The sequence below is a fragment of the Bos mutus genome, chromosome 20 (genome assembly GCF_027580195.1).
Source record: "Bos mutus isolate GX-2022 chromosome 20, NWIPB_WYAK_1.1, whole genome shotgun sequence".
NCBI lineage: Eukaryota > Metazoa > Chordata > Mammalia > Artiodactyla > Bovidae > Bos > Bos mutus.
The window spans coordinates 27,969,761-27,997,051 of record NC_091636.1 but is presented as its reverse complement, the minus strand read 5'-3'; the positions used below and the strand labels follow the sequence as shown (position 1 = coordinate 27,997,051).

General features: G+C 43.3%; 2 protein-coding genes across 4 annotated transcripts in view; both read right to left on the bottom strand.

The window, feature by feature from the left end:
* Positions 1-882: 882 nt before the first annotated feature.
* On the bottom strand, positions 883-24,330 carry MARVELD2 (MARVEL domain containing 2). Of its 2 annotated transcripts, none has more exons than XM_070357558.1 (7): positions 24,186-24,330; positions 18,035-19,198; positions 16,874-16,909; positions 10,954-11,102; positions 6,576-6,747; positions 3,534-3,584; positions 883-2,936 (listed from the first exon to the last, which is right to left on the bottom strand). In XM_070357558.1, the coding sequence occupies exons 2-7, from the start codon at positions 19,181-19,183 to the stop codon at positions 2,814-2,816; spliced, it is 1,680 nt and encodes a 559-aa protein (XP_070213659.1). In that variant the 5' UTR covers positions 19,184-19,198; positions 24,186-24,330; the 3' UTR covers positions 883-2,813. The 2 variants fall into 2 exon arrangements, with proteins under 2 accessions (XP_070213659.1, XP_070213660.1); XM_070357559.1 differs by lacking the exon at positions 24,186-24,330 and adding an exon at positions 24,014-24,148.
* A 350-nt stretch (positions 24,331-24,680) lies between these two features.
* RAD17 (RAD17 checkpoint clamp loader component) overlaps positions 24,681-27,291 on the bottom strand; it is a 34,004-nt gene continuing 31,393 nt past the window's right edge. For both annotated transcript variants that reach the window (XM_005889351.3, XM_070357556.1), the window contains exon 17: positions 24,681-25,453. In XM_005889351.3, coding sequence (XP_005889413.1) covers positions 25,189-25,453 — 265 coding nt within the window. In that variant the 3' untranslated portion in view covers positions 24,681-25,188. The remainder of the gene's footprint in view (positions 25,454-27,291) is intronic.

Below are 27,291 nucleotides of genomic sequence, written 5' to 3'. Positions count from 1 at the left end.
AAAATGCATACTTCATCACCATCCCTTTGGCTTCTCATTTGTATCTCCTGTTAAGACAGGGTCTCTCCTGTTTTACTGACTACCAAATCTTCAGTACTAGAACATCTGGCCAAAGAAGGCACTTGGCATATAACTGGCAAATGAATGAGTGAAGGATATATACTATTCTCCTTCCAAATTTTAGATATACTGATATGTTCTCATACTGTTTCAAAATAGAATACATGTCAAAAGTCAGCTGAAATAAAAAATATACAGGAACTTTTTCTGAATCTCACAGCTTGTTCACGGTGGCTGTTATGTGTTGAACTGTGTCCCCTCCAAAAAGGATAGGTTGATGTCCTAATCTCTGGGACCTCAGAATGTGACAGTGTTTGGACACAGGGTCTTCGCAGGTATAATCAGTTAAGATGAGGCGACTAGAGAGTGTTGGTCTCTGATCCAATACGACGGCCGTGTGAAGACAGGCACAGGGAGAGGGACACGTGAGGACAGAGGATTGAGGGGATATGTACTCAAGTCAAGAAGGTCAAAGACAGCCAGCCAAAAGCATCCGAAGCTGGAAGGCTTCCCCAACACGCTTCAAGGGAGCTTGGTCATGCTGACACCCTGATTGCAACTTCCAGCCTGCAGAACTGTGAGACAACACACTTCTGTGTTAAGCCTGTGGTACTTGGTTAAGGCAGGCAGCCTAAGGAAACCAAAAGCGGCCTTGACTTTGAATTCCTGCAAGTAGTGGGGGAGGAGTCACCTGAGCATTATGACCTACAAGCTTCCAATGACTTTCCACTTTATTTTCTGATAATGGAAAATATTTTCAAGAACATGCCCAGTCAACTCAGGAATGCCAGCAAGGTAAACAATAAAGGGCACACACAAAACAACAGGTAACTGAAATTTTAATAAACCTACGTATTTACATAAAAACTGCAAAAATCAACATTACAACACGGGTTTTCAAAGATTAACATTTACAATTATAGTAAAATATAGTTTCACAAGTTAAATTTCCCTGACACTTCATTTCAGTATTAATCTAACTCTTTATAGTTAATCAAAGTGGTATTATTTCATCTTTTTTTTTAAAGCATAGGTGTTTTTAAGTGAAATGTTAACATGGGACCCCAGTATATAAAACAGAAAGTGAAGCTGTTCTAGTTCATGAGAAGGGTTTCAGAGGGGGCCTCACACTTCCCTCAGTATCACCTCTTCAGATTCGTAGCACCCTAAGCCTTGTCTGAGAACTGAGGACTGAAAATATTAACAATATACACTAAATGAGATTTCACTGACAAAGAAGAACTAGAAAGCTTATTCGGTAACCAATTTGTTTTTCCACATGCTTTTCTTTGGTTTTATCACCTTAGAAAATTCCTCAAGTATTAATTATGTGAATGGCAGCTATATGAAGCAAACATTATATTTCTGCTTTGCTGCATTCTCCCACCTGGTCTCCTTTTTTCTAAACATTTTTGCTGCTCCTTAATTTTATCTTTCCAAAGCATTAGTTTTATGTCTTACTACTTCTTACTTACTTCCTACTACTTCCTTACTACTACTTACTTACTTCTTTCTCACCAGGAGAAGGAAATGGCAACCATTCCAGTATTCTTGCCTGGAGAATTCCATGGACAGAAGAGCCCGGTGGGCTACAGTCCATGGGGTCAAAAGAGTCAGGCACGACTTAGTGACTTGTACTTCTCTACCTGGGAAATTATCTACAAGATAGATGCTGCCGAATAGGGTCCAATAACAATGATTTTTTTAAAAACATTTTCAAGGCAGTCTCTTGTTCACATTAACAAAAATAAAACATTTCTCATGAATACAGCCTTAAAGTCAAGCTAATTCTTGGGGTGATGAAGCATTCCAATAAAGCGAAGGGAGGTTCTAAGTAAGATGTAACATCACGGGGCCTTAGGATGGACGTCTAAACAGGACAGAAAAAGAAACAGTAAAAGCTCAGTCTTTCTATCTGAGGTTTAGAGGAATGGCTGGGCTGTGGGAACATGAAGTGGGAACACAGTGACGTTGATTAAAGAAAGGTAAGAAGGTTGCACTGGACCCCAGTGGGCACAGGGCCACAGGGAAGCAACGTGTGTAAGAGTTATTTACAGGCCATGGCCTTGGGTTAGCTGGCTGGACTTGCTCATTAAGGTCCTTTCTTTGAGACTTAACTCTGGGTAGATTATTCACTCCACAAACACGTCTGTATTTCACAAACACTGGTGCAGTGCTTACAGTGTGCTCCAAGTGCTCACAAAAGTAACTCATTTAATCCTCATAACAACCCTGTGAGGTAGGTACTATAATTTGCCCCATTGTACAGATGAGGAAATGGACACAGACAGGTTAAGCAACTTGCCCACGGTCATAAGGCTTGAAAATGTTGATCTTGGATTCAAACCCCTTTCAAGGGAAGAAATGACATCTTTGGCTGGGATGAGACATTTGTCCTAAGAAGTCCCAGGAACCGGCCTAAATAAAAAAGGAAAGAGCAGCACCAGGACTGATGACTTCACTCGATCGTCACACCACAAGGACACAATATCTGAATCAATTTGAACAACATAAATATAACTTGCACACAGATGAGTCCAGAATTTCTTCCACTCTCAGTAAAGGCCCTTAGTAAATTTGAATTTGTTTTGAAATGTCTGAAATGCAACTGCAAACTGTCTTAACGTGACTTACCAGCTAAACCAACCAGAAGCCTATTCATGAGGCATTTGCTTCTCTCTCACAGACACCAGCATAAAAAAGATAGTAAATAAATATTAAGCATGATATAAAAAAGTGGCTTCAAATAAGTTTTAAGAATAATCCTGTACATCCCAATTCATTACTTTATCATATTCTTGAATCTTTTGCTTTATGTGAGAAAGTTTATTCTTCAGATAATCACAGCGTTCTTTTTTTTCTAGAAATGTAGGATCCTGGAAAAGAAACATAGCTGTTATCCTGGCCGCTGGCTTCCTCAGTGAAAACCATAGAAACACACATTATCACCCAGAAAATGGCTTTTCATAGCAGATTTCAAAATCTGCCCAACTAGAATAATAGGAAGTTCTCTACATGTACTTCAGTAGATTTTATTTTTTAGAACAGCTTTTGGTTCACAGCAAAACTGAGTCAGAAGTAGAGAGCTAACGTGCCCTTAACTTGAGTAGTTTAGAATACATTAAAGAGTAAACCATGGATTACTAAAAGCACTCCCCAGCCTCTACTGATTTGTGCAATTAAGTTAGGGATGGAATTAGAAACCTCTAGAAGAACTTAAATCTGTGAATGAATGTGGGTGAAGAGCTCCGTCAGGGGGCTCATTTCCCTGGGTTCCTAAAGCAGGACACAGCAGAGTGTATTCAGGACAGAGAGGACAGAGGGCGCCCAGCAGCCAACCGCGGTTCCTAACAAGTAGCATCTTAAGAATCACAAAACAAGAACTACATTAGCTTCAACAATCTGAAGTCTGTCAGCCGACACCACTGTACCTGGATAAGGCTATACCATAAGAAGGAAATGGTTTTACTCACATTTTTCTTTTTCTTAAGCTCTTGGTGGATTCTTGAAATTCTCTCATGTTCCTAAAAATAATATATCATATACGTGAATGAAAATACTTGCAGTTACTCAGATCGTATCTCAAGAGGACTTCCCTGGTGGTCTAGTGGTTAAGAATCTGCCTACCAATGCAGGGGGACATGGGTTCGATCCCTGGTCTGGGAAGATCCCACATGCCGCAAAGAGCAACTAAGCCCGTGTGCCACAACTACTGAGCCTCAGTGCTGTAACTACTGAAGCCCGGTGCTCTAGAGCCCGCGCTCTGCAACAAGAGAAGCCACTGAAATGAGAAGCCTGGGCATCGCAACTGGAGAGTAAGCCCCCGCTCGCTGGCACTAGAGAAAGCCCGCAGGCAACAACCAAGATCCAGCACAGCGAGGGGGGAAAAAAAGAATGTCTCAATAGTACACTGGCCACTGAGTACTGAGTACACAGTGGAGACGAATAAGCCTGGCTGGCAGACTCCTGCCCGTGCAGAGCTCAGCCTGAGGACCAGAGGCTGTCTTTTGTGATACAATTAATATCTCCACTTTGGATAAGGCCTGGAGGAGACACCGAGACTAACTGCGGCCCTGTCGTTTGGCTACTTACTTGCCAAGCCGTGGTAAAAACCAGAGGAAATGAGTATTGTCGACACCCTGTGGGATTATCATTGGAGGACTCAGTGTCTCTGTGCCTGCTGTAATCAGGACCCTGCCACCCCACCAACTGCAGACCCACCTCCTGAGCCCTGTTCACTCATAAGCAGCCTACAAACCTGAGACCACCGGGCCTGGGCTTCGAGACCACACAAGACGGTTGGGTTTCTAACATCTGTCTGCCAACCAGCCTGCTATTTCCAACCTGCGCTGATCTAGATGCTTGGCGCCTGCTCCTCCCTTCCTCATCTAAACTTGGTCGCCCTTCTTGGAACTGTGGACCTTGTCTGTTCACCAAACGGTACTAACTGATCCTGGGCCTGCCTTCTGTGCTGGACTCCTCCTGGTTCCCTGTACAGGTGTCTCGCAGCCAACACCTTTCCATCACTCCAAGACTGGGAAAATGTCACGACTCCACACATTGGGCTTGGAGAGCTCATAGTTATAACTCATTTAAATGTACGTGTAAAAGTCTGGTCAAAACAAAATGCCCAACTAACAGAGGTCTCAGGAGAAGAATATACATATCTACATATAAAATATGCATGTGTGTGCTAAGTTGCTTCAGTCGTGTCCAACTCTTTGCAACCTATGGACTGTAGCCCTCCAGGCTCCTCTGTCCATGGGATTCTCCAGGCAAGAACAGTGGAGTGGGTTGCCATGCCCTCCTCCAGGGGATCTTCCTGACCCAGGGGTTGAAGCTGTGACTCTTATGTCTCCTCCTTTGGCAAGCGGGTTCTTTACCACTTTGCGCCACCAGGCAAGCCCCATATAATATGGATATAGACTCTATTTACATACATTTGACATTTATTAAAAAAATGCTGTATGAGTTTTAAAAATTTCAATGACACAAGTGGTAGATTAGATTAATACATTCTTTTTATAAAGGATAAATGTTCCTTTACATGTGTGTTCCTTTACACACAAATGTGCATAGCAGCATTATTTATAATAGCCCAAACATGGAAACGATTCACTGTCCATTGTCTGATAAATGGATAAAAAAATTCATACAAAGGAATATTATTATTCCACCACAAAAAATAATGAAATATTGATTTCTGACCCAACATTGATGAACCTTGAAAACATGAGGCTAAACAAAAGAAGCCAGACATTCGAGGCCAATTCCCAGGTGCCGCAGCAGTAAAGGATCTGCCAGTGCGGGAGATGCGCATTTGATTCCTGGGTTGGGAAGAGCCCCTGGAGGAGGAAATGGCAACCCACTTCAGCAAACTTGCCTGAAAAATTCTGCGGACAGAGGAGCCTGGTGGGCTACAGTCCACGGGGTTGCAAAGAGTTGGACACAACTGAGTGCCAGAGCATGCACACACTTATATTACTGCATTTACACCAAGTGTTCAAAATAAGCAAATTCATACAGACAGAAAGCATTAGTCGTTGTCAGTGGTTGGAGAGGGGGGAAGTGGGGAATTAGTTCTAAGGGGTATATTTTTTTTGTAGGGGTGATAAAAATGTTCTGGAATTAGAGTGGTAATGGTTATACAACTTTGTGAATATATTAAAGCCACCTAGGGAGTTTCCTGACAGTCCAGTGGTTAGGACTCTGGGCTTACACTGCTGAGGGAGTGGGTTCAATCCCTAATCAGGGAAACTGGGATTTCGCAGGTTGTATGGCATAGCTAAAAAACCCCACAAACACCCAAAACAAACAAACAAAAAAACCACGAAACCACTGAATTGACACTTAAAAGCAATGAATTTATGTCATGTGAATTATATTTCAATGAAAGAAATGCATGTCAGGTAAAAAAATGCCATTGATTATGAGGGCATCCTAATTTCCCAGATATTAAAATGTGAAAAAGACAAAACATTAGAGAAAAAGCATGAGTCTCCTATGACTGCCATGTCCACCTTGGTTTTCCTTTCTGCCATAGCCACGGTCATCGGTCTGAAGCACGGGCCCTGCAGCTCACACGTGCAGCCTCAGGTCCACTTTCCACCCTTACCCGCTGTGCTCTCTGGGCCTGGGGTGCAAGCTGCTCAGCTGTGACTTACCTGGAGAATGCACGGCCACTGGCGGCTCCTCTACACTCCGTCCACCATTTGTGAATAAACTCTCCTCCAATTATCTTAGTTTGAGTGTGCTGTCTGTCTCCTTTGGGACCCTAATTGACTCAGTGTGCACCTTAGGCAAATTTATATTTTACTTAAGTAGGAAAATAAAATGCAGTTTAACAATTGAAAGCAAAAGACATTAAATGATATATTTTGAATTGTCACCCTGAAGATCTCAAGTGACTTCCCCAGACAGCAGATGTATACGGTTATGCCTTCTCTACATTTTGGACAAAGTCAGAATTCATCCTTCCTCTATTGGAACTCTTCCCCAACAGTGCAGGCCCTCACCTGCTGGTTTTCTGAACGATGCGGCAATCTGCTCATCACGGCATCCAGCTCATCAAACTTCCTCAGGACGGCCTGGACTTCTGCGGAGAGCTCTTTGTACTCTGCAAACTGGTCCTGGAACACAGCTTTATAGCGTTCTCGCTCATCACTTGTCTGAATCATAGGGTATTTCCTGAGGGAAAAAAATAAACCAAAGTTGAAGCGTGGCCAAGACGGTGGAGTAGGAAGATCCTGAGCTCACGTCCTTCCATGGCCACAGCAAAATTACAACTATTTATAGAGCAACTATTGCTGAGAGAGACCAGAACACTAGCAGACGATATCTTCTACAACTAAAGATGTTTACTAAAGAAGCAACCACAACAAGATGGGTAGGAGGGCAGAGATACAGTAAAGTCAAGACCCATACCCCTGGATGGGAAGCCCACAAACGGGAAGCTGACTACAACTGCAGAAGGTCTGCTCAAGGAGTGAGGTGTCTGAGCCCCACACTGGGCTCTTCTGTACTGGGAAGACAAGGCCCCAGAAAATTTGGTGTTGAAGGTCAGCAAGCCTTACTTTCGGGAGACTCTGAGGCCTGTGGCAAATAGTCTCTACCCTTAAAAGACGCACACAAAATCTCACACGCTCCGGGATCCAGAGCAGAAGCAGTTATTTGAAAGACGTCTGGGTCAGACCCACCGCTGATCCTGGAGAGCCTCCCAGAGAGGCAAGAGGTAATTGGAACTCGCCCTGAGGACACAGACACTGACAGCAGCTATTCCGCAGAGCTCGTTCTACCACAAGCGCCATTCTGGAACCCTCCCTCCGGCTTCCTGGTGCAGGGACCAGGCCCTGCCCACCAGCCTGTGAGCACAGTACTGGGATGCCCTGCCCACCAGCCTGTGAACACAGTACTGGGATGCCCGGCCCACCAGTCTGTGAGCACAGTACTGGGATGCCCGGCCCACCAGTCTGTGAGCACAGTACTGGGATGCCCGGCCCACCAGCCTGTGAGCACAGTACTGGGATGCCCGGCCCACCAGCCTGTGAGCACCAGTACTGGGATGCCCTGCCCACCAGCCTGTGAACACAGTACTGGGATGCCCGGCCCACCAGCCTGTGAGCACCAGTACTGGGATGCCTCAGGCCCAGCAGCTAGCCAGGTGGGGTCACAGTATCACTCACTAGGGGGCCAGGTGGGCCCGTCCACCAGAAGACCAACACCAGCTCTGGGACCCCTAGACCCTGTAGCCAGAGACCCCAGGACCCAGCTCTGCCTACCTGTGGGCCAGCACTCGCCCCAGCACCTGGCCCTACTAGTGGGCGCACACCAACTCCAGGACCCCGGGACCTGGCGTCACCCCACCAGCTGACTGGCACTACCCTTGGGATCCCTTGGGCCCCAGCTTTCCCATTGACAGGCTGAAGTCATCGGACTAACCCTCCCCCCCACCCCCGCCCACCTTTCTTTCCCCTGGCCAGACCCCAGCATACCCACCAGCACCAGAAGACCAAGCTCAGCTCTGAGACACTTTGGGCCCCAAAGCAGCTGCCCTGGGACCGGATACAAGCTTTGAGACACCCTGGACCCCACAGCCAGCCATGCTAGGAACTAGCCTCATTCAAGCAGGCTGACCCTAGACCTGGGCTCCCCAGGCCTGCAACCACCAACCCTGGAAACCAGCTCTGCCCATCTGTGGACCAACACTAGCCTCAGGACCCCCGGGACTTCACAGGCATCAACCTTATGACCCAGCTCCACCCACCAGTGGCCAGCAACCTCCACACAAGGCCGGGCCTGGCGGCAGGACTAGGAGGCAGCCACGCTGATCAGACATCCACGGTAGGCAGCCTGCCGTCACAGCAGGGCCCATGTAGCCATCACAGGGGATACGGTTAGAGCATGCAGCTCTGGTGATGAGAAGGGAGTGCGCCGCGGGGACACACGGGACATCTTCTACAAAAAGCCACTACTTTAAGGTCAAGAAACAAAACTGCCAACCAAACACACAGAAATAAAAACAGCAAATTAGGCAAAATGAAGCCACAGCAAATTATGTTCCAAATGAAGAAACAAGATAAAACTCCATAAAACCAAGTAAAGTGGAAATAAGCAAACTACCTGATTATACTCATAAAGATGTTCAAAGAACTCAGCAGAAGAGTGCATGAGCAGGGTGAGAAGTTAGAAGGTTTAAACAAAGAGTCAAAAAATAAAAAGGACGCCGAGCTCAGCTGAAGAATATAATAACTGAAATGAAAACTCTACCGAAAAGGAGGCAATAGTAGATAAGATGATACACAGCCACAGATCAGCAAACTGGAAGACAGAGCAATGGAAATCACTCACTTGAGCCAAAAAAAGATTTAACAAAAAAATGTGAGAACACTCTAGGAGACCTCTGGGGCAGCATGATGAACACTGACATTCACATTATAGGGGTCCCAGAAGGAGAACAGACAGAGAAAGGGACAGAGAAAATATTTAGACACATTAATAGCTGAAAACTTCCCTAGCCTGGGCAACAAAGGAAAAGCAACAATTTATCACAAGGGAACTGGCATAAGGCCATCACGTGACATTTCAGTAGAAACTCTGTAGGCCAGGAGGGAGTGATAGAATATATTCAAAGTGATGATAGGGGAACATCTACAACCAAGAAATACTCTACCTGGTAAGGCTTTCATTCAGATATGATGGAGAAATCAAAAATTTACAGACAAAAACAAAGAACAAACAAACAAACAATTTTATGGACAAGCAGAAGATAAGACTTAGTACTACCAAACTAGCTTTACAAGAAATGTTAAAGGAACTTCTTTAAGTAGAAAAGACCATTAACTAGAAACCTGAAAATTAAAAAAAGAAAAATCTTATTGGTAAAGGCAAATATACAGTAAAGGTAGTAAATCAGCCCTGTACAAAGCTGCTGCTGCTGCTGCTGCTAAGTCACTTCAGTCTTGTCTGACTCTGTGCGACCCCATAGACGGCAACCCACCAGGCTCCGCCATCCCTGGGATTCTCCAGGCAAGAACACTGGAGTGGGCTGCCATTTCTTTCTCCAATGCATAAAAGTGAAAAGTTAAAGTGAAGTTGCTCAGTCGTGTCCAACTCTGTGCGACCCCATGGACTGCAGCCTACCAGGCTCCTCCATCCATGGGATTTTCCAGCCAAGAGTACTGGAGTGGGGTGCCATTGCCTTCTCGGTGTACAAAGCTAGTGAAAGTGAAATCACTCAGTCGTGTCCGACTCTTTTCGACCTCATGGACTGTAGCCTACCAGACCTCTGTCCATGGGATTTTCTAGGAAAGGGTACTGGAGTGGGTTTCCATTTCCTTCTCCAGGGGATCTTCCCAACCCAGGAATCGAACCTGGGTCTCCTGCACTGCAGACAGACGCTTTACCCTCTGAGCCATCAGGGAAGCCCGTATAAAGCCAGTAGGAAGGTTAAAAGACAGAAGCCGTAAAACCATCTATGTCACCTGTAAGTAGTGGTTGCCAGAGAGGAGAGAGGTGGGGGAAACAAAGAAACTGGTAAAGCAGATTAACAGGTAAAAACTTTCAGCTGCAAAATAAATGAGTCACAGGTAGGACATGTCCAGTGCAGGGAGTATAGTCAATAACTACGTAGTATCTTTGTTTGATGACAGATGATAACAGACTTATCCTGGGGATGATTTTGAAAAGTATAGAAATACTGTATCATTATGTTGTATACCAGGAACTAACATACTGTTGTAGGTCAATCATGCTTCAAAAACAAACTCATAGAAAAAGAGATCAGATTTGTGGTTACCAGAGGCAGGGGTAGGGGAAGAGGAAGTTTAGGGAGAGAAAATTGGATGAAGGTCATCAAAACCTATGAACTTTCAGCTATGAGATAAATAAGTATCAGAGACGCAATATACAACCTGATAAACACAATTAACACTGCTGTATGTTATATATGAAAATTATTAAAAGAGCAAATCCTAAGAGTTCTCATCACAAGAAAAAAATTTTTTCCTTTCTTTAATTTTATATCTATATGAGATGATGGATGTTCACTAAACCTACTGTGATGAACATTTTATAATGCATGTAAGTTCATGATTTCATTACACTGTACACACTAAACATAAACAGTGCTGTAGGTCACTTATATCTCAAAATTGGAAGAAAAGAAAATCAAAGTGATAACTTTTTCATTAAAACAAGAGGAACAGGAAATCAGCTTATTACCTTATTTCTCAGTGACCATACTGTACCTTCAGTTCAATATACTACCTCTCAGGAAACAAACAACTGTTCAAATATAATTGACTTTAAGCAGAGTATTAACTTGAAGATGAACAGAAAAATGAAATTCCAAATGGAACCTTGCTATCTCTACCTTGAAGAAAGGCAGATACTCACGCCACGTAGTCTGGCATCACAATGGGTTTTGGGATGTGGCCCGGGGGAATAGGTCCACTCAGAAGTTCAGGTTTCATTTTTGTTGCTCTCAGTTCTTTAAAATTAACTTCTTGGTCTCTCTGTCTCTCACAACTGGTGGCCATGTCACACTACAGTTAGAGGGGAAAAGAGGATTTATTTATAAACAGAGCCAAAAAAACTCAACTTCATTCTTAGAGGAATAAAGACCCAGCACAGTCAAAAATAAATAAATAATAATAATTTAAAAATCTAGTCTCATTAAAAAAAAAAAAAGGAATAGAGTGCTTGGGGGCCCCACTGGGCAGTGCCCAGAATACCAAGCAGGCTGGAGAGGCTGGTGGATTCCAGGAGAGGGGTTTCCACATTACAAATAAAGGAGTAAGGTTCAGAGAGATTCAGTGAATTCAAGGTCTCACAGCTATGAAGTGAAAAGCAACAATGAAAACCCAGGCCTTTCTAGTTAAGACTGCGCTCTCACTGCTGAAAGCCCAGGCCCTGTGAGTTGCATGGCACAGCCAAGAAAAAAAAAAACCTAAAGCCCCTCAAAAACAGTACTTTTTGACTTTTGGGTTCTTTAAATGAATAAAAGGAGGAAATCAGTTTACTTAAATGTATATCGTGTCCGACTCTTTGTGACCCCATGGACTGTAGCCTATCAGGCTCCTCCATCCATGGGATTTTCCAGGCAAGAGTGCTGGAGTGGATTGCCATTTCCTTCTCCAGGGGATCTTCCCAACCCAGGAATCGAACCCAGGTCTCCCGCATTGCAGGCAGACGCTTTACCGTCTGAGCCACTAGGGAAGCCCTGGTATTCCTAAATGTGTATCACTCAATCCTAAAGTTCCCTGAAGTTCTGGTTGTGGTGCTGTGCTTGTTGCTCAGTCGTGTCCAACTCTTTGCGACCCCATGGACTGTAGCCCACCAGGCTCCTCTGCCCATGGGGATTCTCCAGGCAATAACACTGGAGTGGGTTGCCATTTCCTACTCCAGGGGATCTTCCCAATCCAGGGATCGAACTCAGCTCTCCCACATCGTGGGCGTATTCTTTAATTACTGAGCTACCAGGGAAGCCCGAGTAGCACACTAGAAATGAGGCTGTGATGGGCAGAGGTGGGCAAAGGCATACTGCTTTCCGTGACATAGAACAAAGCTCCCTCCACTCCTCCGGTCTTCAGTCTGTGCTTGCTGAATAAAACTCCATCAACTAATTGACAGTGGCTGGGGAGGGACCCTAGTCTATTGAAAACAAAATATAAAACAGGAATTTAAAACCTTGCTCTTTACCTGGTCAGGCAGCTTTGCAAATCCTTTGTTTCCTGATTTCTCTCTCTCTCAGAGGCTGCCTTTGAGGTCTCATTTAACATTAGCTCACGCTAAAAACCTCCAACTGTTAACTCACCAAATAGTGCAGCCCATGGATAAGCCCAGCTTAGACGTGGAGGCTGCTGACTTGCCCTGGGGGAGGGCTACTGAGAGGGGAAGCCTGCACCCGGCAGGTGGAAGGGGAACCAGGGCTCCTCCGCAGAAACGATGCCCAGCCACGGACCCAAACAGCAGGAATGCGAGTGGAGAGCAGAAAACCCAGAGGAAACGGGATCAAACAAGACTATTTTAGGAAACATATTCTGAGGTTAGCATCTGTTGCACTTTGTTCCTCGCTGGTCAGAAGGCCACTTCTTCATCCTATTGAATTCTTTAATGCTTAATCTTGAAAATCCAACATGGTATTAAAATCAGTGGAAATTTTTTGGCTTAAGTAAGTGAATTTCCATTTCACGGCATCCCTTTCTAGCTTCTAAATATTTAACAACCTGTTTTCCCCCACAGCTGCCTGAGAAGTGTCTAGGGAGCACACTGACCCTCTTGGTCAGCAGCGCTGGGGCAGGCTCAGACTGCATGGTCAAAATCACGAACTCTACCCAGGTAGTCACATTGGACAGGAGAGTCCATGTGAGGCTCCCCGCTCAGTCAGTCAGTCAGTTCAGTAGCTCAGTCGTTTCTGACTCTGCGACCCAATGAATCGCAGCACGCCAGGCCTCCCTGTCCATCACCAACTCCTGGAGCTTGCTCAAACTCATGTCCATCCAACCATCTCATCCTCTGTAGTCCCCTTCTCGTCACACCTTCAATCTTTCCCAGCATCAGGATCTTTGCCAGTGAGTCGGTTCTTCGCATCAGGTGGCCAAAGTATCGGAGTTTCAGTTTCACCATCAGTCCTTCCAATGAATATTCAGGACTGATTTCCTTTATGATGGACTGGTTGGATCTCCTTGCAGCCCAATGGACTCTCAAAAATCTACTCCAACACCACAGTTCAAAAGCATCAATTCTTCGGCGCTCAGCTTTCTTTATAGTCCAACTCTCACATCCATACATGACTACTGGAAAAACCATAGCTTTGACTAGACGGACCTTTGTTGGCAAAGTAACATGTCTGCTTTTGAATATGCTACATAGGTTGGTCGTAGCTTTTCTTCCAAGGAGCAAGTGTCTTTTAATTTCATGGGTGCAGCCACCAAGTTTTTTCAAGCCAAAGCTATTCATTTTCCTTACCTGCCTGTCCCTAATTCCAAGATTCACCTTTTAATATAAAAAGGAGTTCTAAGAAATCATATTTCCACACAGACTATCTCACCTGCTTTACATTTTCCCCCCTGTTTTTATGCTCTTAACATTTTCTTTCACTCCTTTTGGGTGAACCACACTGATACCAATTCAGAAAATCTCCTGGGGAAAAAAATCTAGAACTAGACATGACACAAAAATGAAAACCTCTTCAGGCTTTCACAGGAAGGAAGTTCGTTGGGCTCCAGCCCTAGGACACACCACTCTCAAACAGTACTCCAGATTACAAACACATGGCCCCAGATTTCATGACCTTTCTCTGCATCTAGCAAAAACTAGTCTTGTCACAGAAAAGCTTTGCTGTGAGGCAAAAGAAAGCAATTAAGCCTGGGGTAAGTAATGTTATGGATACAACTACTAAGCTTTTCAAATAAAAAATGGGCTGGAGGAATACATTGTCAAGTTGGAAATGGGGAGAGTCAGACATGTGTTTCAGGGTGCTTTTGTTCAATTTCTGATTGTCCCTCCCTGTAAGTGTATTTGATGTCATGATGCACAGACCCCAATCCCAAACCCACACTATTACTTTTTATGCCCAGATTAGATTAGAAAAAATTATTTATTTATTTGGCTGCATCAGATCTTAGTTGCAGCATGTGGGATCTAGTTCTCTGACCAGGGATTACACCCAGACCCCCTGCATTGGGAATGTGGAGTCTTAGCCACTGGACCACCAGGGAACTTCTTCAGGTTAGATTTTGACTTTTCTAGTTTAGAAATCTGCTCAACACTTAAGGACTTAGAACTTCTTTCTGTAGAAAACTGATGATCCATTTAGCTTACTCTGATTGTTAGTCACTGAGTTAGTCACAAGTCTAACTGAAATGTATATCCTGACGCAATTAATGTTGAATAAATAAATGAACATTTAAAATGAACTAAAACACAAGAGAATCAGGAAGTTAAAACAAAGTACAATTAAAAAACAACCAAAATGCCCCCCTCCCAAAGCAGTATTTCTCTAATTCTATGAACAATGTTTAAACTGTAGAGGTTTGTAACATTTGGTCCACACTGTCCTGTGAGAGAGAAACTCTTCAATATTCTATAGATCAGCTATTAATACCAGTCTCACTTATTCCCATGCATGGTCAGTCAGGACTGGTCAGATATCCCTTGATTTCTAAAGATTTATGGATCTCCAAGAAAACCACAGCAAGGCTCAGCTGTAATTCAGATGACTTCATATATGTGTCAATCATTTAATGCAACTGACCCTTTAAAAACCATGACTAATTACAGATCCTCAAAGTTGCTTTGATCAGTGAATAATGTTGAACTTGAGATACTATCATTCATAAATTGATTTCCCGAGGAGATGACATAGAAACACAAATCTGTGAGTTATTTAGTTTTGTACTTCTTGCTCGCTTGCTCTCACACTCACACACAATCACTCCACTAATCTTTTGTCTGTGTTTTTCACTAGATTTGTAAGCCCCTGGGAAATGGAGATAATGTTCCTTGTTGCATCCATGTCACTGGCCCACAACCTGTCATGTGTTTGTTCAGTGAATGAATTAATGATGACACCGATGCTTTAATCATGATTGCTGAGATAGGCTGTTGCTCATCCACTTAATAACGTTCTTATTTCAACATGAACAAGATGTTTTCAAATAGTATTAATATTTGTATGTTACAACATAATTGAGAACAAAGTAAAAAAGAACCTCATCAAAGGTATTTTCAAAACGAATGCATTTAACAAAAAAGAACTTAAAGAAATTAGCAACCCAATTAAAAAAAACTGGACAAGATATAAACAGACAGTTAATAGGGAAGAAAATGCAAACATATGAAAAAGGCTCAACCTCACTCCTGATAAGAGAAATGCAAATTTCTACATTAGTGATATTTTTCACCTACCAGGTTGACAGATGTTAACAAATTTCCTAACACTGTGTGGTGAGGGTGTGAGGAAGCCTGTAGTGTGTTGGGGATAGAAATTGGTAGACCTTCTACTGGGCAATCTGGCAGTCAAACCAAAAATGTACATGTCTTTTGATCCAGAAACTCTCTTCTCAGAATTTCAGTGTTCTTGCACGTATATGAAAGGAAGTCCGTGTAAGTATGTAGTCGTATGTATAAGGTAATTCACTGTAGCACTATTTTTAATAGTGAGAGGCTAGAAACAACTTACATGTTAATATCTGACTAAATGAATTACAGTCTAACCACAAAATGCAATATTCCGTAGTTAGAAACCAAGAATGCAGAAGTTTTCTATGTACTAATAAGGAAAAATCTTAGAAATACATTGTTAAGAGAAAAAAGTAAGGGATATAACAGTAGGTGTGGTATGCTACCATTTGTGTAAAAGGAGGAGTAAAGCAAATAGATATCGATCTAACACACTCCTGAAAGGAAATACAGGATACTGGTAACACTGGGTGCCCCCACGAGAGAACTGGGAAGCCACCATACAGGGACGAGAGAAGACTTTGTGAGACAGCCTTTTGCATTTTGAATTAAGGGAATACACTTCCTTTTTAAAGAAACAAACAAATCCCAAGGTTGGATTCTTATCTTCTTGCTTAGAAATAATGCCCAGGGACTTGCCCAGTGGTCCAATGATTAGGACTCCATGCTTCCACTACAGGGGCACGCGTTCAATTTCTAGTCCAGGAACTAAAATCCCGCATCCCATGTGGCCTCCCCGGCCTCCAAAAAAAAGGAAAAAAATAATGCCCAATATCTTAAAAAAAAGAACTTTTCAATGAGGTAAAATTATGATTGAAATATATTACATTATTCTATATATACAATAATTATAATAACAGCATCTCAGTTAATCCTCTCAAGCAAACTTGTGAGGTAGAAATTATTAGTATCTCAATTTTACAGATTAAGAAACTGAGGCCTGGGAAGGTAAGCACCTTGTCTACCGTCACAGTTAGTAAACTGTGGAATGGGGATTTCTTTCCCAACACGACAAAATTTGGCATCTGAAAGCAGCGTGACAAGAATAGGAAAGAATGGAGAAGAACTGAAGACACTGAAAAAAATGAGGGAGAATCGCCTTCATTAAAAAAAAAATTAAATATATAATAAGAACCAACTGTGTTCACTTGCAGAAACTTTCAGCTAACAAAACCAAAAGATGCTACAAATAGCCTTGTCTGATTTGGCCCTCTTCGTATTAGAAAAAAGCTAAAAAGTTCTATTACGAACTTACTGCAATAGATACTTTTACAGACAGGTGATCTACAAACAGACAAGAGAGAAAATTGGCAAATCCAAAGACAAAATATGATGTGGACTTTGTTCTTACCATTTTCCTTTTCGATGGCAATGATGGCTCACTTATCTGGAACAGAAAGAGTTAAAATGACTTTTTAGAGGTGTGTGAAGCTACTGAGCAAATAGTTTTGTCCCTTTGTATTTACAGCCCAATTTCAATTTTATAGATACTGCTTCTCTACAGATGGATTCCTGACTCTCCTGGCCACACTTTGATGGACCAGTGGAGAATGAGAGGAGGAGAAATAATTGTGACTCCCTGTCAATCAGGAGCAGAGAGCAGAGCTGGCAATAAGGAGATGGTGGCGACGATTATGGAGTTGCCTTGAACTACCTAGAGATTTTATTTATTCTTGATTCCCACTGCCTCACACAATTAAAGAGTTTGGAATGGTTACATTATTAATTTTATAATTAAAAAAGCTACACGTCAGTATGTCTTAACATTTAGGAAGTTACAGCAACACAAACAGGCATCATTCAAGTTTAATCAACCATTATGCAAAGTCTTATAAAAACAAGCTTCTGTTAGGAAAAGGAAAAGAAATAACAGAATTATATGAGTGACAGCCATCATAACATAGAATTTGAAGTGATATTAAGAACTCCATTATTATTAAATTACATAAAATTATAAGGATGTGTTTCACCATCTGATTTCACACTGATTAGAATTTAAAATTCTGTACTTTGCATACACAGATGTAAAACTTAAAAATATGCTTACAATACTGAGATAAATTTATAAACTCCAAGAAAAGTGGGTTTCAGATTTCATTACAGATTTAAATGAGCACTTTGCTCTTGCAACTGAACAATTATGCTTTTTATTAAGTCTTACCATACTAAGGAATCAAGATTGTTCTTAATGATGGGCCATTTACTTTACTGAATATGTTGTTATTCTTCTTTATAGAAATTCAATAGCTGTGTCTTCTCTTACCTATTGGACAGACAATAGTGCAACCAACGAACTATATATTACCTTACACATCTGGGGTCTACTTGCGACATTACACAGCAGTGACACGCCAGAGTGGGTTATCTGGTCAGAGCACGTCAGATACGGAGTGAGGCCTTTGGAACTTCAGACCATTAAAAACAACAACGACGGCTTTGTTTTGAGAACTATAGGTATTTAAGGAGGGAGCTAATAGCAGAAAGAAAGAACAAAGATGGTGAAATCCCTTACCTCCTGCTGCTCAATGTATTCCCTGTGTCTCCGAGCCGCCTCGTGCCTCCACAACTTTAGGCAAACCAAAGCACCGATGAGATAAACAATCATGGTGACAAAGAGGAAGATCATGGCTGCTATCTGCCCTCCTTCCACCCGGCAGAATCCTGCGTTCACTGGCGTGTTAAATAACGGATAGTAGCAGAGTCCCCCTCGGTTGGTATCATTCACGTAGACTATGGCTGCGGCCATGTACAAAATGAACAAGGAGACATTGATTCCAAATTCAGTGAGGGGCCACCAATTTGAGTCCAAGAGGATGGTCCGATAATACATGGACATGCCAAGCACCAGGATGATGATGGTGGTCACCCAGGCCAAGCCAGCAACCACAAGGACAAAAGCAGTTTTGGGGCCACTGTAGTAATAGCCCCCATAGGTGCTGCCCAGGCCACCCACGCCTCCGATGCCGTAGGGCTGTGAATACCCAAACATGTTATACCACTCGCTGTCCTTGTGAATGTACGCTGTGACACAAGCGAAAACGCCGGCCCCCAGCAGCAGCTCGGCCACCCCCAGGATCCGCAGCAGGCCTGCCCACGACTTCATGTAGGAGTACTTAAGGTGGTACTCCTCCACCTTCTCGCTGTAGGTTCGGGCTGTGTGCGTGTGTCGGCCTAGGGATCCATAGGGATCGTGAGGAAACACGGCCTCAGTCTCTTTCTGGGAATGCCAGCTGCCTTCGGACTCGCCGTGAGGATCTTTGCAGGAGTTTGGGGGTGAACGATGGTTTGATCTTGTGGGCGAGGCTGGAGGTGAACACTCCACTCCATCGGAGATGTATCTGATGTCTGACACTGGCTTATCCCACCCCGGGTCCTTTTTCTTCCCTCTGAAGAAGTTCTTCCAGGACTCAGGGACAAAGCGTCTTACAGGCTTGAGATCCGGCGCTATGGCTGGTTCCTCTGTGTCACTTGAGTAGAATTCTGGGCCGAAGGGTGGCTGTAATGGGAGAGGGGGTGGTGGCAATGGATCAGCGCTCACAGCCAGCTCACTGTCTCGAAGAGTCTGGAAGGTTCTAACGGTGCCATCTGGATAGTCCGAGTCCCTTGGGACCTCATCATAGTGTCTGTCCCGATTCCTGGATCTTCTGTCACTGGATGACATTTGTGATGTTCACACCTGGGGTCAGGATTAAAGTTATCTCTTATGCTTAGTTATGTATCCCTTCAATGATACTGGTTTTAGTCACTTAGTAGCAAATGATCATATTCAGGAAACCAATATGATCATATCTAATCATCATGATATAGAGAATGACAAAGCAAATAAATACATTTTAAACATGTGTAACAATTACATTAGCCAGGGATACAGAACCATTCTATGAGATTTAAGGGCAATTAAAATCTTAAACCTTAGGGATTACAGCATTTATAAGTCAAATTTACCTACGAGCCCTATAAACAACAAAATGTAAAAAACCAAAAATGAGACTAAATTTTAATGCAGGGTGCTAACACATTCCAAGCAGAGTCCTTTCCTCAAATATCTAAATAAACATATTTAAGAGTTTGAGCATACCAAAATTTGATGGGTCAGCAAATACTCACTTTCATTAACTCAAGTCTGTTTTGGAACAGCCCACGAGAATCAGTCTGGTAAACACATGGAATGGAGAGCCCCTTTCCTTCCTAACTTGGGAAGTCATGTTTTGGGAGTCACTTCTTCCACTCTAATGGGATAACGCTTGATACTAGAAAATTGACTTCTCAGAGCCACAGCAATGCCCATGGACATCACTCTTTCCAGAGCAATTATTTAAAGGTGATTTGCTGAGCCATGGAAAGACTCATAAAGTATCTCAGAAGACTTGCCTGGTGGTCCAGTGATTAAGAATTTGCATGCCAGTGCAGGGGACATGCGTTCAATCCCTGGTCTGTGAAGATTCCATCTGCCTCCGGGCTACGAAGCCTGTGGACCACAACTACTGCGCCCAAAGCTTTAACCCTGTGAGCCGCAACCCTGTGAGTTGCTTGGGCGCAACTGAGCCCAAGCACCTAGAGCCTGTGCTCTGTAATAAGTCACACACCGTTAACTAGAGAGTAGCCCCTGTTCACTGCAACCAGAGAAAGCCTGTGCATAGCAACAAAGACCCAATGTAGCCATAAATAAATAAAAAATCTTTTTAGAAGGTGGTGTCTCTTTGCGACCCCATGGACTATACAGTCCATGGAATTCTCCAGGCCAGAATATTGGAGTAGGTAGCCTTTCCCTTCTCCAGGGCATCTTCCCAACCCAGGGATCAAACCCAGGTCTCCTGCCATTGCAGGTGGATTATTTACCAGCTGAGCCACAAAGGAAGCCCAAAAAGCTGTCTTGCTAAGCTAAGTTGCTTCAGTCGTGCCCGACTCTGTGCGACCCCACGGACGTCAGCCCACCAGGCTCCCCCGTCCCTGGGATTCTCCAGGCAAGAACACTGGAGTGGGTTGCCACGTCCTTCTCCAATGCAGGAAAGTGAAAAGTGAAAGTGAAGTCACCCAGTCGTGTTAGAGAGTATTTAATCCATCTGAAAAATAGAAAATATCTATAACTTTTTATCAAACTTGATGATTTCCTTCAAGAAATCAATGACCTGAACACATATGCAAAAAGGAAACTATTTGCTATTATAACTACTATGTTTAAGGTACAATGCTTTTCTCCCTCAAACTGCTCATGAGTATTTATTGAAGGCTCACTGGGCACATGGTATTATACTTGGCACTGTAAAGTTCTCAGAATTAAAGCTGGTAATCCCACCTTTACGATGTTGAACAATTTAGAAATTCCTAAGGTTTTGTTTTTACTTTGTCAAACAGAGATCTATCACTCAAACAATTATTTACCAAGTACCTCTCACGCACAAGGTTTCCTGAAGATGTATCGGTGAAAAAAGTTGATGGAAATCCTTGCCTTCATGCAGCTTAAATTCTGGGGGTGGGGAGCAGGGATGACAGATGATAGATAAGGCAAGTGAAATAGATGCCAACGAACAAAGTTAGGAAAGAGGGTAAGAAGTGCAGTGTGGATAGGATGCTATAATTTTACATAGAGTGGCCAGGGAATTCTTCAGAGAGAACAAGACATCTGAATATAGAAACGAAGGAGGTGAGAGAAGATGCCAGGCAGGTATCAGGGGAAGTGTTTTGGGCAGCTGGAACAGCTAGCATAAAAGCCTTAAAGTGGGAGTGCCTAGCATTGTTGAGGCATGGAGGCAGCAACAGCATGAGGGTGCGTAGCAGAATTGAGGCTGTCTGAATCCTTAGGACTTAAAAATCATTAGAAAGGATTCAGGCTTCTATTGGGAGTGACATGAGAAGCCACTGGAAAATTTTCAGTAGAGGTCTGACATGATGTTATTACCTTTTTAAACAGGATCACTCTGGATGCTGTGTTAATAGTGCATTCCAGGAGAAAAGAGTGAAAAGAGGGAGACCGGCTAGGAGGTCACTGAAATACAGTTGACCCTTGGCCAACACAGGAGGAGTTGGTAAGGTGTAGTTGGGATTCCAAACCCAGGGATTCAACCAACTGCAAACCACTCAGTACTGTACATATATTTATTGGAAAAAAAAAAAGTATCTCAATGGACCCTCACAGTTTAAAGCTGTGTTGTTCAAGGGTCAACTGTACTCCAATGGGCCATGGTGGTGGCAACAAAGATGGCAAGAAGAGGTCAAACTCTCTGTACAGGGAATTAAAATTTTTAATAAAGAAACTTCCAAACACAATAAAAAGTGGAAAGAATAGTATTACGAGCCCTTATGTGCCCATTAGCAACCTTCAATAATTATCAACTTATCAATACTGTTTCATCTATACCTTCCCCCTTATTCATGAATAGATTAAAGCAAATCCCAGACATCAGATCATTTTATCTACAACATTTCTACACTGCCCAGCTTAGTCCTTGGAGGAGCAGCCTAAAGAGAGTCTAAGATACCTGTTAAAAGTTCAGGCAAAGCTAACAAGTAGGTAGGCTGCCCACTGAAGGGTATATACTACCACAGACTAAATACAATCACCTGGGTATTGAGTGGAGCTGGAGAGGTCTAAATTCTGGGGTTTTCTAAAGGGGCACTCCAATTTTAAAGAATTAACTGTGAGTCCCAACATGGTGCCCAATGAAAAGTAGGAGAAAAAATTTAGTACAGAAAATAATTTATATAAATGATAGCAATTAGCAGTATTTTTTGGTCCTTTATCTCTTTATCTGTTGTCTAAAAGTACTTAAATTCTAAGAATGCGTAGTACTAGTATAATTCTTGAAATACATTTTCCTAAAAAAAATAGAGGCAAAAGCACAACAAATAACTTTAACAAGTTTTACATATCCTTCAATATCTTTGATATACAGGCATTTAAGGGATACCAGTTTGGCGAATGGAGAAGGCAATGGCAACCCACTCCAGTACTCTTGCCTGGCAAATCCCATGGACGGAGAAACCTGGTAGGCTGCAGTCCATGGCGTAGCTAGGAGTCGAACACTACTCAGCGACTTCACTTTGTGATCACTTTCATGCATTGGAGAAGGAAATGGCAACCCACTCCAGTGTTCTTGCCTGGAGAATCCCAGGGACGGGGGAGCCTGGTGGGTTGCCGTCTCTGGGGTCGCACAGAGTCAGACACGACTGAAGCGACTCAGCAGCAGCAGCAGCAGCAGCAGTTTGGCAAAAGGAAATGGCAATCCACTCCAGTATTACTGCCTGGAAAATCCCGTGGACAGAGGAGCCTGGTAGGCTATAGTCCATTGGGTTGCAAAGAGTCGGACACGACTGAGCGACTTCACTCACTCATAATGGATCTAATTTATGCTCACTTCTAATGGCATCACCGACTCAATGGACATGAGTTTCAGCAAACTAAGAGATAGTGAAGAACAGGCAGGGCTACATACATGGGGTTGCAAAGAGTGCGACGCGACTTAGAGACTGAACAACAGAAAGACTTCTGAAAAGTAGCTTATTTGAATTAGATCACCTTGGTGGTGGTTTGGTTAAGTCGCTAAGTCGTGTCCGACTCTTGTGGCCCCATGGACTGTAGCCCGCCAGTCTCCTCTGTTCCTGAGATTCTCCAGGCAAGAATACTGGAGTGGGTTGCCATTTCCTTCTCCAGGGGGATCTTTCCGACCCAGGAATCGAACCCGGGTCTCCAGCATTGCAGGCATATTCTTTACTGACTGAGCTACAAGGGAAGCCTAAGATCACCTTAAAAAGTCAAAATTCCAAATTTGGAGAAATGTGTAATAGCAAATTATGTGATTTTAGAAGGGTTCAGTCAGTTGTATTTTTACATTTCTATATCTGGATACCGCTAGCATCTTTCAGGGTCTCATAGAGCGTCCAGTTACAATCAGCACGCTGAGGCAGGGCGAATTTTTGTTTTGTTCAAGCCCCGGGGCCCTGACTTCTTTCGGTCTGCAAACACCATAGCGGTGATTAGAAGAAACGGTCTCCCCAGGAAAGTTACAGGAATCCAGTTGGTCACCTTTACACCACAGAATCACCACTTAGCTGGCTTTTAAAGTTACGCTGGGCCCCAGACACAGGCAGATTTCACACACTACTGGTTTCCAGTGGAAAGGGAACTGCGCTTTGAACCGGGAAAAGTTGCAAGCATCCTTGTCGGGGTCTCTGCCCAGGCCGCGGCTCATCGCTCCGCACCCCGCCCCACCTATTGGTTCGGTCTTTAGCTCTGCACCCCCAGGTACGCGTCTCCGAGTCGGAGTGAAAAGGCATTTTCAGTCTTTCAAGATTCCGGCCCAAAGCGGCCGGAACTAAGTTGGGCCGGACCAGCCCAGGTCGGAATAGCCCTGCGCCCGGAAGCACCGCGGCTTCCCGGCCGGGGGTGGGGCGCGTCTCGCCCGGCACCTGTGTCCGCCGCGTGAAACCTGGCTGGCCGAGGGGCCCTCCTGCTTCCCAGGCCCCAGCTCTCCCCGGGGCCCGCACCCCTTACCGCGCCGGCGGCCGGCCTCGGCCGAAGGTGGTGGCGGGCGGCGCAGCAAGCGCGCGGCCAGGAAGCTCCGAGGGGCCTACCCCCCTCCCCACCGCGCACCTGCCTGGGGTCCGCCGGCCCCTCCCGGCCCGCGTCCCGGTCACGTGGGCCCCACCCCTTGGGCCCAGCTCACCTGAGCGGCCACCTGCCGAAGCGCCCTCGCCGCCCGCGGCTCCGAAACCCAGATCGGGCTCCTGGGGCGGGGCCGGGCCGAGCTTCGCCCCGCCCGGCTTTGTCAGGCCCAGACTCCCGCCTGGGGCTTGGGCGGGTCGGTGTCCCCCACCCCCGCCAACCACACCTTACAGCAATAGCTTCGGATCAGGCTCCGCTGGGAGAGCTCTGGAAAGGTCTTTAAAAGAAAAGAAAGTGAAGTCGCTCAGTCGTGTCCGACTGTTTGTGACCCCATGGACTGTAGCCTACCAGGCTCCTCGGTCTATGAGATTTTCCAGGCAAGAATACTGGAGTGGGTTGCCATTGGATTAAACCCTCCGGAGTGTTCTTTGCAAGCTTGCCATTCCCTTCCTTCCCTACTTTTGAAAAAGTTTGGCACTGGATGAAGGAGACTCGTGTCCTATGTCCAATGATACATGGCAGACAGTGCATGTTAGGAAACATTGAAATACAGAAGAAACAGAAAGAAATTCAATATTTTAATTTTATATAAATTACGTAAATAGTTTCCAGAAAGTTATCTAAAATATTCCACTGTACAACATATAAAAATGGCATCTGAGAAGCTAGAGACCAGAGAGAAATTGTGAATAAGGCACAAAGTTTATTTACACTCATAATTGCATTTATAATTCTTATTTACAGCCCATAGAGTTTCTGTGTTCTGAATTACTCCTTCACATTTTCTGGTATTTGGCATAACGTTCAAATGCACTTGATACACACTGACCTCCTCTCCCAACACCACTCACAAGACTAAATAAATACTAGAGGAAAAAACTGAGATTATATCAAGGTTTGAGCTTCTATTTACTTCAACATAACAGAGGTCAGTTCTCTGTGCTGAAATACTAGGAGAAGAATTAACAAACTAATTCACCTGAAGTCTATTATCACCGTTCAAGTACCACTGAATAACATGAGTGTGAATCTGTCAGTTAACAGTCTCATGGGCAGGCTGCTTTCTATGTCCCATCGCTCTCATAGTCTTCTATTATCATGTCTTCTTCTTCCACATCTCCCTGGGCTGAAAAGGGCTGAGGCTGGCTGGCCGGCAGTTCATTCCCACTATTCTGACTCAGAGGAAGAGACCAGGTTTCAGGTTCAGCGCTTTGAATGGGTTCACCCAGTGCTTCCTCTGCAGACTGCCCTCCAGTGAGCTGGGCTTCATCTCCGCTGTCCACCTCTATCATTCCATTCTCCCTGTCAGTCAGGGCTTCCATTTTCAACCTGCCAGATTCATAACACAGGCACTAATAATAATCAAAGGAGAGGATTCTTTTAAATTACATCAAGAGTTTGAAGATTATAAAGCCATCTCCCGTGGTCTCTCATTTACCTTCCTTGTGCTTTTTAACCAGGCACTCCAGTTTATTTAATAATATAAACAAAACTAAAAGGTAAACGACAAACTGAATAAATCATTACAACTTATATAATACAAGTTAATTAATATCTTTAGTAAACAGTTCTTATGAAAATAAAAAATTAAGTGAAATAAAAAACAGATATAAAACATGAACAGAGAGCTTACAGAGAAGAATGGTTACTAAATAAATTGCTTAACCTAATCTGTAATTTTAAAATGGAAATTAAAATAACATTGTCATCTTTCAAACTGGAAAAGATCTTTAAGATAATAAAACCCAGTGGTGGAAAGCATTAGGAGAAAAGAACATGCTTAAACATTGTAAGTGGGCATTAAGATTGGCAAAACATTCTTGGATGCAATCTGGCAATATAGAGCAAAGGTGTATATCCATTGATTTAGCAATTTTATTTCACAGAATTCATCCTACATAAATAGTATTTGATATACATGATGATTTAGCTTCAAGGAAGGTTGTAATAACAAAAGCTGGAAACAAGCTAAATTAATACAGAACAAGGTGTAGGTTCAATTAAAGGAAACTATGCAGCTATTAAATAGAAACATTAAATATCAAGTTTAAGTATCAGAATATTCAACATTATCAATATAAATCAAAGATAATGTTAAATATGGTAAGTGAAAGACAACAGTACCAGTCATTGTGATAAGGAGCACCGACAAATCCTGCCTCCCAATTCAGATCAAGTACTTGAACCAATAATAAAATAGTGACTCTCGTTCTTTTAATTACATCTTAGGAGGAAAAAGACAACAGAAGACAACTGTCTTCCCTTGATTTTTATGTCATAATCTTGGAGGGAAAGGAGCCAGTGAGAATAGCTGGTCCTTCTTTGATTAAGACAGAAGTGAGGAAAAATGGAAAGTTTGTAAAAGGTCTGAGCCCTGATCATATCCCACTGGGATGATGCTCTAAAATCCACCCATTATTATCTTCCTGTAAAAGGAAAGGTGCGCTCCCCATAGCTAAGTCACTGTACAGAAGAAACCATTAAACAAAGGCCTTTATTGAATCTATGAAGGTAGAGGGAAAAAAAATCCCAGATAAGCAAGTTTTCCATTTGGGACCAGGAATAGGAGAACTAGTAGAAGGGGTACTAGGTGCCGTTTCTATCATTTACTCTCACCCTTAAACCAGGATGTGAGTGCTTTCTAAACCTTTTTTAGAATGCCTGAGTGCATAATTTGATCTTATAAATAAGCCAAGTAGAAATGAACTACAAGCACTGTGTTAATCACTGATATTAGCCTAGAAACTATTTTGCAATAGAATGAACAGTATAGATGGAGATTTATCCCTATATTTATATATTTTTTTCACTTGTCTGAATTTTCAATGATAAAGAAATAAAAAGTTCCTGACTATCACACACTCCAAATATATGCTAAGAACACATTAAGCAAAGGGGTTTTCAGTTATGCAAAATTTGCTGAACTCAAGGATTTTAAAGATTCCACTGCCTTTGTAATCCAATGATTCTATCTAACCTGATTCTGAACTGGTGAAAAACGCTGTTATATGTAATAAATACAATAGATGGGTCTACAGTGTGATCATATAGTCTTTGATCACTGGTACAACATATATTTCTTAACCTTTACAGATATCATTTATTGACTATATAATGAATAAATAGATAAAGTATTTGGTGGTTATTTAGGTAACAGCTCTTTGAAA